The sequence below is a fragment of the Aplidium turbinatum genome, chromosome 5, assembly GCF_918807975.1.
Source record: "Aplidium turbinatum chromosome 5, kaAplTurb1.1, whole genome shotgun sequence".
NCBI classification, from domain to species: domain Eukaryota; kingdom Metazoa; phylum Chordata; class Ascidiacea; order Aplousobranchia; family Polyclinidae; genus Aplidium; species Aplidium turbinatum.
This window is the reverse complement of record NC_137476.1, coordinates 833,990-848,588: the sequence shown is the minus strand read 5'-3', so window position 1 is coordinate 848,588 and position 14,599 is coordinate 833,990. Positions and strand designations below refer to the sequence as shown.

The 14,599-nt window shown below is 36.2% G+C and overlaps 1 protein-coding gene across 3 annotated transcripts in view; it reads right to left on the bottom strand.

Annotated features, from left to right (window-relative positions):
* LOC145770733 (receptor-type tyrosine-protein phosphatase H-like) overlaps positions 1 to 14,599 on the bottom strand; it is a 111,220-nt gene that overhangs the window by 58,350 nt on the left and 38,271 nt on the right. For all 3 annotated transcript variants that reach the window (XM_082582433.1, XM_082582434.1, XM_082582435.1), the window contains exons 8-10: positions 10,804 to 11,124; positions 6,921 to 7,081; positions 3,730 to 3,856 (exon numbers count right to left, since the gene is read on the bottom strand). In XM_082582433.1, the coding sequence (XP_082438559.1) occupies positions 3,730 to 3,856; positions 6,921 to 7,081; positions 10,804 to 11,124 (609 nt within the window). The remainder of the gene's footprint in view (positions 1 to 3,729; positions 3,857 to 6,920; positions 7,082 to 10,803; positions 11,125 to 14,599) is intronic.

Genomic DNA, 14,599 nt, shown 5'->3' with positions numbered 1-14,599 from the left:
ACCTAATTTTTTTACAAGTCATAGTGCCGATGCCAAATATTGAAAAAACAACATCGTTCATATTGTTTCTAGCACTAGTTGCTGCGTTCATCTGATGAAATTGAAAGTAAAATTTAACAACAAACAATTCTCTATGAAATTTAAGTGTAAATTTTCACTGGGGTTATGGGTAACCAGGATATCAAAAGGACCTCTTTTTGCTTTTTGTCATTTCGACCTATGTTTCACAGTAAATACCTCCCAACCCCTTTAATATTTTGTACTGAAATTTTCTCAGTTCATGGAGAATCCTATAAAAACATTTCTACTAAATTTCAGTAATAACAAAATGACAAAATGTAATATTTGTCATTTTGTAATAACAAAATGGTGCCACTCATGTCGTACGTTCATCATATACTGTAGACTAACCAGTGGTTCCCAACTCGTTTTTAAGGCGACCCATTTTAAAAAAAAATTCAGTTCGGTAAAATCTTGCGACCCAATCAAATTGTCGTAATATTTTAAAAGCCATACAAGATTGTGTTGACAAACAGCACACAAACAGCACTACAAAAGCAGTAACTTTTTCCGAAGATAATGTTTATCAAATCACTAATGAGATAGCTGTGCTGGCTTGCTGTCAGTGAGTTTTTGAAATCGAGGCGTTATTTTGCTTAGGCATAGCCGCATGTCGGCTTTAACTTCCAGCCGGTTTCGCTGTTCAGTTTTCAATACACACATGGCGCTAAATCCAATCTTACAAAGCCAAGTTGTTGCAAATAGAATCTGTTTTTGAACCCTAATTGTGAAACTGTGAGATATACTTTGTACATCGAAGCCCAAAAGTGGATGTTTGCAGAATCTTTGGGGTATTTGTCTTTGAAGGATGCAAAAGAAATACGGTTTGCTATTTCTATCGTTATGTCCAATTGTCCATAAACTGTTCTGCAACATGGATGGAAAGTTGAGGCAGATCTTTTCCAACAAATGGATCAATTATCCAATCATTTTGGTTATTAAGTGTTAGAGATTCTCCATAGTAATGCACAAACGTTTTGGCAAACTGTTCCAGGTGTCTAATTTTCGTTTGCTTAATATCAACTTCATTGCCACAGATATAAAAATATACGTTAGCTGAGGAAATATATTGTAGGCCTACTCATCTCTGGTGACATAACTTTTCCAGAATATGAGTTTTTTGTGTTAAGCAGAAACTTTTGCGGCGCGATCAATCACCGTAAAACCGTTGCCTTGCATAGATAAATTTAGAAAATTCATGGAGTCAAATATATCGGCAAGGTAAGCAACTTTTGCCTTGAAATCTTCTTGCAAAAACTTCTCGGCTAATCTCACACAGTTCTGTTGCCTCAGGAAGATAGCAATCTCCTCTCGCAAATTACAAACTCGCTTCAGAACACGACCTCGTGACAACTATTGCACTTCTGTGTGCAACAGCAATGCTTGATAATAATCAGAATCCACAAAGACGAAAACAAATGCCGATTTAGTGGACTTGTTTTGATGAAGTTTACACACTTCACAACATCATTCAACACTTCGTGCAGCTTTTGAGACAGCTTTTTTGCAGCAAAGACCTCTCTGTGGAGAAAGCAATAAGTCCATACAGCACTTGGGGCTTTGTCTTTGATGCGTTGTACCACACCATGCGTGGTCCAATGTGTGGAAAACTTTGTCATAGTTTGTCCGACATAGCGTTCGTGACGTATAGTGCATGTTACAATATTATATCCCGTAACTTTGTTAAGTTAATTTATGTTTGAGACTGAAATTTTTGTTGGGTTTACATTTAATAATAATAATAACAATAATAAAAGCAAAATTGTTAAAACTTCTAGCACTACGATCATGCTACAAAGCTTTCCGATGTCTCGACATGAAACGTTTCATGACTTGTGTTTATATTTTCCAGTTTTGTGATCGATCTCATCACGTTTTAAATTTTTTTTATTGTTATTTTTTTTCGCCCAAGATACAATATGCCTGAAAAACAAGCAACCCAAAAAAATTATCAGGCGACCCACCTTTGGGTCGCGACCCATGAGTTGGGAACCACTGGACTAAGCAATCTTTAGAAGATATCTGAAGTAAACTAAACGAAGTAAACTCTTCATCGTCCTCGACATGATTGTTTATTGGTGTTTTTTCTGATGTTCTACTGGTATCGGATTTACTTTGTTTCAAAGGAATCGCACTTTTGTTTCATTTTCAAAGTAAAATTCAACAAAATTAACATCAAGCACCTGTAGATAATTGAAGAAATACCTATGTGAACATACCACTTCATTAGTTATAGGCTATGCTGCGAACGTTTTTGACTGACTAAGTGTTGAGACCTACATAACGGGTCGGTAACCACCTGGCCGTGGCCTCCTGATATCAATCCTTGGAAAATTTGTTGTCAAAGCACGCAAGATCAAAGTCAAATTGCTCCAAAATTTGCAAAGATTTTGTGATTAACTGGGTTAGTGCAAATATATCAATGATACTTTTAATGATTAGTAAATGTTTGCTGCCAAAAGTACTCAAGCCAAAAATAATAACCAGTACTTCATAAAGTTTCCTTCAAAAACAGCAAAACAAGATAAAATTACAAAGCAGACTGGACATAACAAATACACTGTGGGTGTCATTGACTACCATCAACCATCATCCCCAGGTGGGAGCAGCACATTGCCGCAAAACATGCCATTGCTTTCTCAAATGCACCTTACGACATCTGAATGAGTTGTAATACATGTGCAGGCACCAAATGTGTTTCATTGAAGGCCAGACCAAAAAATTATGCCTGCGGTAAAGTCGTCCGTAGTGCAAAAAATATTGCCAAACCCTTGCCTACAGAATTAAAATTATTATCTAAAATAACAAAAGGGACAACAATCAATCAAGTTGATTTCCGCATTGCTTCGCATTCATTTCAACGTACAAATAGCAGAAAATGCAACATACGGTATTTCTTTTGATTTGGAAACCACATCAAGAAGGCACCAAAAGAAAAAACCTTGATGTGGTTTTAATTACCCTGGTAATTACCATTTAATTACCCTGGTAATCCGATTTTATGGTTTCCATTCTATTTTTTTTATATTATTCTATTATTCCATTCTATTTTCCATTTATTCATTTATATGGTTTCTTTTCCTTGCGTTTATTCAATTCAATTTGTTAGTTTCTCGACCTCCACCTGGTTGCTAAAGATTAGACTCAAAAGTAAATTGCAGTGAGATTGGTACATGACAGGAATTGAAAATATTTTTAGGTAGGAGTGTTGTACGAAACAGCCTAATCCGCTTTCGGTTCGAAACAATCATATAATGTTTTAACACCTAATACAACCAACACATAGTGGCAGCGGATGAGTTGTGAAAGTGGGGCTGCACCGCCGCGTCTTTGGTGAAGACGACAAAATTAGAGGGAGTGTGAAGGGCCCTTCAAAAATTGTGAAAATTACATTTAATTTGGTTCATTCTGAGCGTATTTTTAGCTCTAATTTACAACAAAAAGTTAAAACATTCTGCGAGCTAATATTCTGAGTTAAAACTCTCTGCAAGCCAGATGCCATCGTCAAAAGTGTCCTTATATGGCTCGTAAGTCATGGGGTTCCGACCTCTGCACTATACAGTAAAGTGCAATGATTATTTACATATAACAATGGTTAGTTGGATAGCAATCACTGTTTAAGCTGCAAGCTATGATACTGTTGTCATAAAATGTTGATTATTCACTTACCAGTCTCCACACCAAGCAGAACACTCGGATCACTGGTTCCACCACCAGAAACAAAAGTGCACACAGCGAGATTATATCCCGTTCTTGCGGTTAAATCCGCTCCACCGCTTGTTTTGGTAAATGTAAACTGGAATTAACAACAAATACTAATTTAGAACTTAAATGATAACGGCAACATATGAATATATATGTTAATCTGCATGCAGATTAAATTAAGGTTACAATATTTAATATATTCTCAGGTAGTACCGATTTAATGCTTTTGCATATTTCTCAGGACCTTCTGATGATTCTCCTTTTAGGATGAAACAGACGGTAAAGGTTTTAGACAGTAATAACTATACTTGATGTAATTTGCTCTGCTTGGATTTTTTGCTGACATTGAGCACTTCTTGCAGTACTAATAGTATTTATTGTTGAAACGTAATGCAAAGTATGTATTTATAACATAAACTACTAACCTGCAAATAACTTATTACAAGCATTTCAAAGATGATTTTAATCCACAATTTACAACAAAATACGTTTAAATCCCTGTTTAAATACATGAACAACAAAGATATCCCAATAAACTACGTCTTCAATAATATGTATAAGAGATTAAAAGAACAGAGACAAACTTGCAACTCCCGTTTCCACCAATGATATTCACAAAACTACTACTACTACAGTATCATAGCCGATGTGGCCTTTGATGAACTAGAATTACTAGATGCTCAGTTCAAAATTTCTTCCAATGCCCTCTTTGTCGTGCAGTGTCCCAAAGTGCTCTTGGTTTGCTGATTGATGTATTTTGTTGAAAATTTGATACAAATGTTGTTCGTTGTCTGCCACGAGCACTTCTCCCAAGAAGGCAACCGAGCTAATGGGACGGAGCCTCCACGTGTGTGATCGATTTTCAATCACAGGCACTCCTGGATAGAGAGGAGATCTTGCTGACGGTGTCTCCTCTTGAACCAATATTGTCCCCTAAGGAAGGATACATGGAACACTCACCCCAGTATTCGGCCTAATTAACTATGCTGCATTTAATTGAAAGAAATGTAACTCAAAGATGGGAAGAATATATACAGGACCTCTTTCCTGAACCGAGCAGAAGCAAGCCTACTGAAAATGCATATTGTGATGTAACAGGTCCACCGATCTTAAAAGCCGAAGTTAAGTGGCCTATGCATCAACTGAAAACAGGAAAAGCAGCTGGCCCAGATGAAATCTGTATGGAAATGCTTAAACTTTTAAAGTCCTGGACGAAGATGGAATAGACATCATATGGAAGCTCTTAGACAGAATATATGAAAGTGGTGTGATTCCTGAGGACATCTTAAAATCAGTACCGTATTCCATGCACTACCCAAAGTTCCAGGAACACTTGATTGCGACAAATATCGCACTATTAGTCACAAAACTACAGGACCAGATTTAGATGCAGTGCAGGTTAACCTCAAAACCACATATCAGCCCAGCACTATTTAATAAATGGAAGATGCAGTTTTAGCCAGATTTCGATTGATATTGACTTTGTTCGAAGATCTGAGTCTGAGGAGCTACTTTACCAACTGCTGTGGTTGTTTTATTCTGGAAGTTGCTGCAGCGTGGTATAGATAATAATTCAATGCCTGTTTTTTATTTTGCTGAGACTTTTCGGTCATTTGTCCGAAATGACTTGAAAAAATTCGGTCATTTTTTATTTATTTCGTTCATTTTTTCCGATGAAAATATTTCCTTTCAAGTAGCTGATGTAATTCAAAATTTTCACTTCCTGACTAGCTACACAACTATATTTTTTTTGGACATTTTGACCGAATTGACTATATATTTTTTCGGACATTTTGATCGAATTGACTATATTTTTTTCGGACACTGCTAAAAAATCGGTCAATGACCGATAAATGACCAAAAAAAAAACAAATTCAACGTAGGACAATTCTTCCTGTAAACCAGCTTACTGCAGTCATTATGACCCTTCACTAACCCAGAGAGTTGATTCTTACTTTGAACATTGTTTGGTAATTACAGAAACCAAAAGAGTAATGTCAGAAATGGGAATCCAACCCATGTCATGGAAATGACAACTTTCATACATGTTTTGACAAAAACGCTCGCAATATGGCGTGCAAGAGCCACATGACTTCTTTTTTTTTTCAGGATTAGGCCCGTGTATTAAGATTTAGAATAAGAGGACAGAAAGGCAAGGAAACCAATCTTTCTTTTCACTTTCAGGCATGTCTTTAACTGTCTTGCTAAGACACAGCCGAATGCTCTTGAGCGGTGTCAAACCGGCGCTCTTTCAAATGCTGAACCATGGCTCTCACCACTCGGCTATCCAGCTACTGCAATCAGCTGATGTAAATCTTGCTTCCTGATTGATTAAAAAAACATCATCTGCTGAAGTGACCTGCAGTTTAGAAACACGCTGTTGATAAATTATTTCATTCACCAAGTGCCGCTGTGTTGAACTATCGTTGGTTAACCCAACCACTTTAGTTGTTTATCAAGTGAGATATCGGGGTTAAATGTCGTGGGGGTGATACATTCTATGACAAATCTTCCACGACATGAACGAATTGTAAGAAAGCTTCAAGCTGATGATTTTATCTCTTTCGATTAATTGTCATTAATCAAAAGCATAAATTAGTATTTATATTTAAAACAATGAAAACTAGCAATACTACAAAAAAGTGCTCAATGCTAAGCAAAAAAGCAAAGCAGAGCAAATTAAATCAAATATAGTTATTACTATCTGAAGCCTTTACAAATTGTTTCACCTAACGGATCATCAGAAGGTCTTATTCAAATAGAATTCTATTTAGGATTCTATTTGAATAAGACCTTCTGATGATCCGTTAGGTGAAACAACTTGTAAAAGCTTCAGATAGTAATAACTATATTTGATTTATTTATATTTAAATATATTTTTCAGTTGCAATAAAATGACAAACATCGCTGTTTGAGCCAAAATAAATCGTTGCGCATTGTCAAGGACTTGGGCCACCGGTGATGTTGTAACTTCTCCTTTGTCACCGTGAATTAGGCTACGACAATACTTGATGCTACAACTTTGTATAGTAGACTTTTCACTTTGTTGAAAACGTTATAATAGAAGTTGAATGAAACAAAGCAGTTCGAAAGTCGATAGGTTTTTGAAGATCTACAGTTGTGTATGATTGGAAATTCACTTAATAACAACTCACCGACGATGCTGTTACTTCTTCTCCATTGTCACAATTATCTATGCGGTCATCTGATGGTACAGCTACAACTTTGTATGTTAAATCACCTTCTTCATCCCAGGAGATTGCAATTGAGGTTGAATAGATTGAACCAGTTTGAAAGTTGGAAGGTGATGGAAGCTCTACAGTTATGTATGGTTATAAAATTAGAAAATTATCCATACAAAGCTATGTAATGAGGTTCAACTATAAAATAGAACATATAAACCTAATTCATTGTAAGTAAACAACGTGTTAACCTCAGTATGACTAAACATCTTCAGCTGGATCAAATATTTTTGGCACTTATTGCTTATGATTCAGTCAGCTCAACGGCTCCCTTCCTCTCTCAAAAATGCTACATTAAATAGCGTTGTTGTGATTGTGTAATGCAAACATGTTAGCCTATTGATGAAAAGTGGTCTTGGGTAGCAAGGTCGTATTAACCACCCCTCGTATCCCCGGGGAGGGGTCACGGCTGTTTAGGGGCCAACTCATTTTAAAGTTAGAGGGTAATATTATTTCTTTTGTAAAATCCAACAAAATAACATAAATTTACTGGTTTTGCTGATTTAAAATAGTCATTCCAAATAATGATCAATAGGCTACAAACACGATGGATCCAGCTTGAGCTATAAAATTCGAAGTTTGCAGCAATATTGTCACATTGTTCATTTAAAATCTACAAAAAACCCTGCACCAACTAAATATGAACATGTGTGGGCCCCTAAACAGAAATTTGGGCCCACTAATCGGGATTTTGGAAGCCTTGCGTGATTTAGGATATAGAATATCGAGCTTCTGTAGCAATATTAACAACATTTTTTTCATTTCAAATAGCCAAAAAAAAAAACATTAAGAACTGAAATGAGTTGGAGGCCCCTAAACAGTCGTGACCTCCCTTCCGAAGATACCAGGAGTGCTTAATACGACCCTGCTACCCAAGACCACTCTTCAACAATAACATGTTTGCGTTACACAATCACACAACGCATTAAATTTAACATTTTTTAAGAGGGTAGCCCAATGGGCCCCATGATCCTTACGAGCTATGTGGTGGTTCATTTCGATTTGTTCTATTTCATATTAAAATTTACAAAATAAATATGATTTTTAGCTAAAAGTTTTGTTTTTACTTTTGTGCAAACAAAAAAATTTTAGTCTACTTTTGGGCTTGTTTCAGTTTGTAAATGAATTGGATTACTATTTAGTTGCAATTGGGCTTGAAACATACCAAATATCAGGCAACGTTGCCACTAATAGCTTTACGATAAACTACCACAATGCCCAACCTCAACTCTTAACATGTACAAAAGGCAAAAGAATTTTAACCATAAACGTATTTTTGGTGAGAGGGAGATGCGTCTAAGCGGATAAAATTGTTCAGAAAAATCAACTTTGATCAAATACGTAGGCTATTTAAAATACCATTGTGCTAAAAGTGTGATGATTTTTGTATCTATTTGACATATACTGACTGCTGTTAATTAGAAGTCTTCCAAACAAAATACATCGCATTTGCTTTGTTTAATACCATCAGAAAGTTTTTAAATATTTTTATCATCCTAAAACACTTTTTTACTATTGCGGAGTGAAAGACAATCATAGCAACGAGCATTTACATATGTTTGTTGATCTTAAAGTACAGTGACATGAAAAACATCTTTGTACTCCACAGGAAAGACTGGCCAAATACCGCGTACAATATTTGAGGACAGTAAATTGCATTCGTAGTTTACAGTCACTTAATCAACAACTTTTCAACAAACAAATGTAATGTTGCTGGTGGTGCTTACAGGGCCCTGATGTCAGTGAAGCCAACCGAACCATCTTGTAATTTTCATCTTGAGCTCAATTACAGGCCTACGGTTTGTGACCTGACATAGGCTTACTTTCTTTTCTGGCGTGAAGTAATGTAAGTTACCATACTTTAACATATCTCATGCAATTTGTTTGAAACCTTCCATGAACATTTTCTGCGTATGCTACTGATGTAGTAGTAGTCCAGTGTTAATCCGGTGATGTCCCGGTTGCGAAGTCTTTTTTCCCACGAACTTTCTGTCTCATTTGCATATTTCTGTGAGTTTAGCCATTACCGGTTACCGTGCGCGGTAACTGTTTTTACCGATCCATTTTTCGCGCGCTGTTTTCAAAGTCAGCAGCCAATTTTTGCCCACCAGGTCCAAATCTAAACATTGTACTTAAAAAAAGAAACGTAGCCTGGAAATACACCTAATCTAGACAAGTTTAAAAAAGTTGATAAAAGATATTGATTCTGGTCACTCTAAAAGTAAGATTTTTCGAATTGATTAAGCCTGACCTATGATGAATTAACCCTAACCCTAAAAATTAACCCTTATCCTACTTTTTTTTAAAAGCTTTTGTGCACGGTAAAAATTAATTTAAAAAAAAGCTGACTTCGATGGGCGTCGAACCTATGTCCTCACGAACAAAAAGCACAAGATGAAACCACTGAAGCAAACACGACAATGAAAAACGTTTGCATTCACACGGTATTAATGCAAATTTTATGCTAAGTAACAAAAAGTTCGTAGGAAAAAAATTGCGCCCCGGTTAACGAGGGTTGCCGGATCCGCCTCCACGTGCGGCAATCGCTTTCACACCCTGCCTCACATCGACCTGCTTAAAGCGTCCTCTATTGTCAAGCCGACACTACTGCTTTCTTCCTTAGCTTGCATTTTCTACGTTTTCTTGGGTCTTCCTTGTTTTCTACGATACTCCACTTGCAACTCCAGCGCTCTTCTCGAAACATCATCTTCATCCCTTCTAAAAACATGCCCGTACCACCTCACTCCATTCGCCTTCCCCAACTTATCAACATTTTCATTCAACCCAAGCAAGTTTATAAGTTCTTCGGTATTCCCTTGGTCCATCAGCTTCACACCACACATTGCCGTTATCATCGCTTTCTCGGTTCTTCTTAAAATTGTCAATTTGGTTTCTGTAAGCAAGCACTATATCTCACTTCCGTACAGCATTACAGATCTCGCGTAACTAGTGTGATATTTTTCTCTTATTTTCAACGAAAATCTTCTATCACATAAAAACCCTCGAGAGTTCCTGAATTTTTCCCAACACACCATGCTCTTCTAGTCACTGCTGCTTCACAACCACCACTGGCAATTCAATTTATCTCCTACATGGCAAAAGACATTCACTGATTTATGGAGTCGGAGTCTTAAAACGCTTTTTCTTCTTATAGCATGATTTTGCTTCTGGCAGTTACTGTTCTCAAATACAGATGTTAAAAACTAAAGTGTTTCCCAAGCCAAATTCCGGAAATGCAACTGAAAGAGAAGTAGAGTAGCAGTTGAAGGATTTGCTGAACATTTGAAAGATGTTACTTGGATGACGCTGTAATTGTAATTGAATAAGAAGAAAGATAAAATAATATCAAAGAAATTAGAAAAAACATATGTTATAAATATAGCAAACCAATATATGAAGTTTGCTGGATATCTTTTGAGAGAATATTCATGCAGTGTACATCGGTGATCTTTGGAGTCGCTGTAGACGATAATAGATGTACGAAAAGACAAGAAAGAGTTAAAGGAGGTGAGAGAAACCAATAGACTGGCTCGTCAATTGATCGGTTGTTTTCATTTAAGTACAACAATGCAATCCTGACATGTTTGTTCAATTTGAGGTCGGTTAATTTTTTTTTAATTTTAATGTAGAAGAGTTATAATAATATATGTTTTTAATATAATATATTTTTATTGATGCAAGCTAGATTACCTTAATTTCAAATGTAAAGCTTCAATTGGATTCTCTCTACTGCTCTGTATGTAACTAATTCGTTCATATCAAGCATTGTTGCGGGTATGACTACATTGTGACTTACTTTGTGTTGTTCCAGTTACTTCCAAACTTCGATCACTGGTTTTTAACCGATTGCTTGTAATGGAAACAACACTGATTGTATATTCAGTGTTGGATTGGAGTCCAGTGATTGTTATGGACTTGACTCGGTTAGCAGAGTCATCTTCATTAACCGCATCAGTTTGTATGCTTTGTTCATCATCAGTGCTCCCGGCGATTGGTTTATAATATACGGTGTATTGTATGACAGGATGAACAGTTGCTGCATCATCATCATCCCATTCAACAAATATTTCATTTGTTGTTGTGCTTGATATTGTCACGTTTGTTGGTGTTGCAGGCCCTGAAATGGACAAAAGATTTTTACGTAATTGTGGTTCTGCATCTGCAATTAACAGTGCCCTATAGGACAGGAGCAAGCATGTATAGTGAGTCGCCACAAAACGTTCAGGTTGCCAGACCATCCAATCTTGAATCGCAAAATAATTTAAACCATAAATAATATCATTGCATCTGCAATATTGTTAATGACAATTAATTTGTTAATTAACCAGCACGTCATCAGTGTCAAGTAACCACAATAGTTCTAAGCTGCAGGCTAGTTGTTGTAATAAACGAAAATAAAAATAAATTCATAAAACTTGAAATTGTCAAGAGAAACGAGGTTAAAATTAAATACTGCTGACGACTTGGTCAACAGATGATCATAATCTACAAACAACAAACACTTAATGTGACATCACAAAATCAGTAAAATCTGCATAAAAGGTCAAGTCGAGGAAGAGAAAACGTGGCAAACAAACAAGATGATGACATGACAACATCCGGGTATGCTGGACGTCAGAGTGGAAGCGGAGTCTTAAATTTTTGTCAAAAACAGGAACCGTAGTCTGATTGTATTTTCCAGTTAATGCTTTTAGCATAAAGATAGTTTCGCTGCGCTCGGATCAGTTGCTATTTTTGAGCACTTCTGTAGTTTTATTTTTGAGGCAGGCATGTTTTCCATTTAAAAATATGTTTATCTTTTCATGACAGTAAATAGGGAGGTACAATTTATAATATTCAATTCAATTTATAATATTAATATTCAATTCAAAGGAATTCAAAAGATAACAAGTTTCCTGAACGTTTGCTTTGAAAGTCCTCAATAGCATCTTAAAAAATGAAATGTGATGTCATAAAAACCAGCAATTCAAAAATTGCAGGAAACCGACTCAGTGTAACCGTACGAATTTGGAAAAAAAGTAATCAAAGGCAAGGATACGATTAAATAACAAAAATACATGCATACCGTACTATTCTTTTTTTTTTCAGATACATTTTGATTATTCAGTTTCAGTTTAATTTTTCAAAGCATTTACAAACATCAAAACTGAAATAAGTTTTTGGTGATTTTAATGCATTTTTGCTTATATTAAAAGGTAGCTTTTAGTGAGAAAAAATTTGAAAATTTATTTGAAAGCAAATTGAGAAGAAACAATATGGAAAGTCGTCACAGTTTGAATAAAACAAAGCTACCGAAGTTGTTGTGTATTTTGGTTTGTTTTTGTTTAAACAATGTACTTTGCTTTTGTTCCCCTTGGGTCTTCTCTTTTGCGTTGTTGTCAATCAGCGCTTCCCGTTTTAAATTCAAGTATATTTTGGTGACACGCCTTTTCACAGAACAGTTTCTTTCTTGCAAATTAAAACACAAGTAGAAAATTTTTATGACTCTGGTTGAATTAGGTAAAAACATAACAGAAGTAAAGTGATTTTTACGTCACGACACACAGTGCAATTTGTTTAAAGAAAAAGGTCTGGCAGCAATGCTGCTAAACAAACAGTTAGGCTACCAGTCAACTGATGTACAGATTTACAAGTCATAGGAAAAGAAGATAAATTAAAAAAAAAGATTTGCAACATCCAAAGAATTACAATGCAATCTTGTTTTTTTTTTTAATTTTTGATTTTGATGAATAAGTTTCTTCACATAAAAACTGCCAATTTCAACTATTTTACAGCTATCCTACAGTAAAAACCTAGATTGTGGTTTATGGTTTGCCCTCAGAGTCCGAATGGAGTTTAGAATCAACATCCCACAGTATTTGGACTGGAGCTGGAGTCCAAAAAACCTGACTCTGTTCACCTCAGCCATAGACTGTTTCATAGAGAGATGCATAGGCTGCTTCTTTATGGAGCAGTCTATGCCTCAGCTGTTGATGCGAAATCTTCTGCAAGCAGAGATGGTGAATGTGACATCACAATGCTAAGAAGATAACTGCTAAGAAGCCATGGCCACCTGGAGATGCGGCCTGATTTGTCACATTTTGCAGATTTTGATTACAGCTACTGCTAGTGCTTGACTGACATTTTTTGAGGTGTTTTTACTTTTTGCGGTTTCCTAATGATATAAAACTTTTTTGTTGCCTTGGGGAAGCAGTAGCAAATGAAGAAAAGTAAGTCGAAAAACGCAAAATCAGACTGTTATTGAAAAATTAACAGTCTGGCTAAAATCTTCGAAATCAAAATTTCTTTGTTTTTGAACATGTGAGGATGTTAAAACCTACTGTGTCATTTGGGGAAATGAGTAAAGAAAGCGTAAAAATCTAATTTTTAGAAAAATTTATTTAAACGTTTGCCCAAAGTTAGAAAAACCTGGAAATTTCTGCAAAATGTGACAAATCAGGCCGTATTTTTAGGTGTCCATGTAAGAAGCTAACTTCTAGTAAAAATGTCCAAAATGCATTGCTAAATGTGAATGTAAATTCCAAAGGAACATCCGTCACGATAGCTCAGTGGAATAGCGCGTCACTTCTGGAACGAAGAAGCTTCAAGATCAAGCGGCGCTGGTTCGACTCTCGGGGTGTGCGCTTGAACAACGCATGTTAAGGATTGCTCTCCATTCAGTGGCATCTAATGGATGGAATAATTCCCCGGCAACAAGACTTCAACAATCGGAAACTTCACTCTGTCAATCTCGGTGACCGAGCCTACGTCAGTGATTCAAAGCCTCTACAAGTATGCGAAACTGCCAGGATTATGCTCTGCAAGAAGCTTTCCCAGTTCGAGGATAAAGATTCAATCATTCAATCTACAGTTATCATAAGCTGCAAAAAAATGTTTTGTACAGATCATGCGATGTAAAAAAAATCGCCTCCAGTTTTTAGGCAGCACAGGGCGTCTAGTAGGCCTGTGATATAGTGAGCCATGCTAAGAATGCATGTGCTCAACTACACGTCCACACGATAGCGACCCGAAAGTTACTGTAACAACAGACCATTGTCACTTGCAGACCATCAATAAAAACTTGCTATCTTTTCACTGTATGTAGGTTTGCTTGGTAGTTTGCTATGTGAAAAGGAAGGTGAAGCCAAAGCTGATATAACTAAAGTATTTTTTTTATCAACTCGATCCATTTGGAAGTTGCTCTAAGGATCGCAGTGCCAAACATTCCAAATGCGTGTTGTCAATCAAGCTCGTCGATTCTCTCGTTCCAATTTTTCAAGCGTTCCACATTTGAAACGAAAGTTTACAAATGTTGTCTAGTTAAGTGCGTTAAATCTAAGATAAAATCTAAGATTAACGATTGATTTCTACAGCACATAATAATTCCTTTCGTGACTTTAAAATAACTCTCTGTGGTTACTTTAAGCAATTGGCGTAGGTAGAGAGTCATCTTCTGTATTTATTGTTATACTTATCCAGTATCCTTCTCGATACAAGTGGTATGACTTACGTCATCAGTCCCACTTCCAGCATCTCATAGAGCAAGATGTTATTTTGTACTTACTGATGCGTTAGTTAAGTCATTTGTCTTAGTGAACGTAAAATAAAAGTAA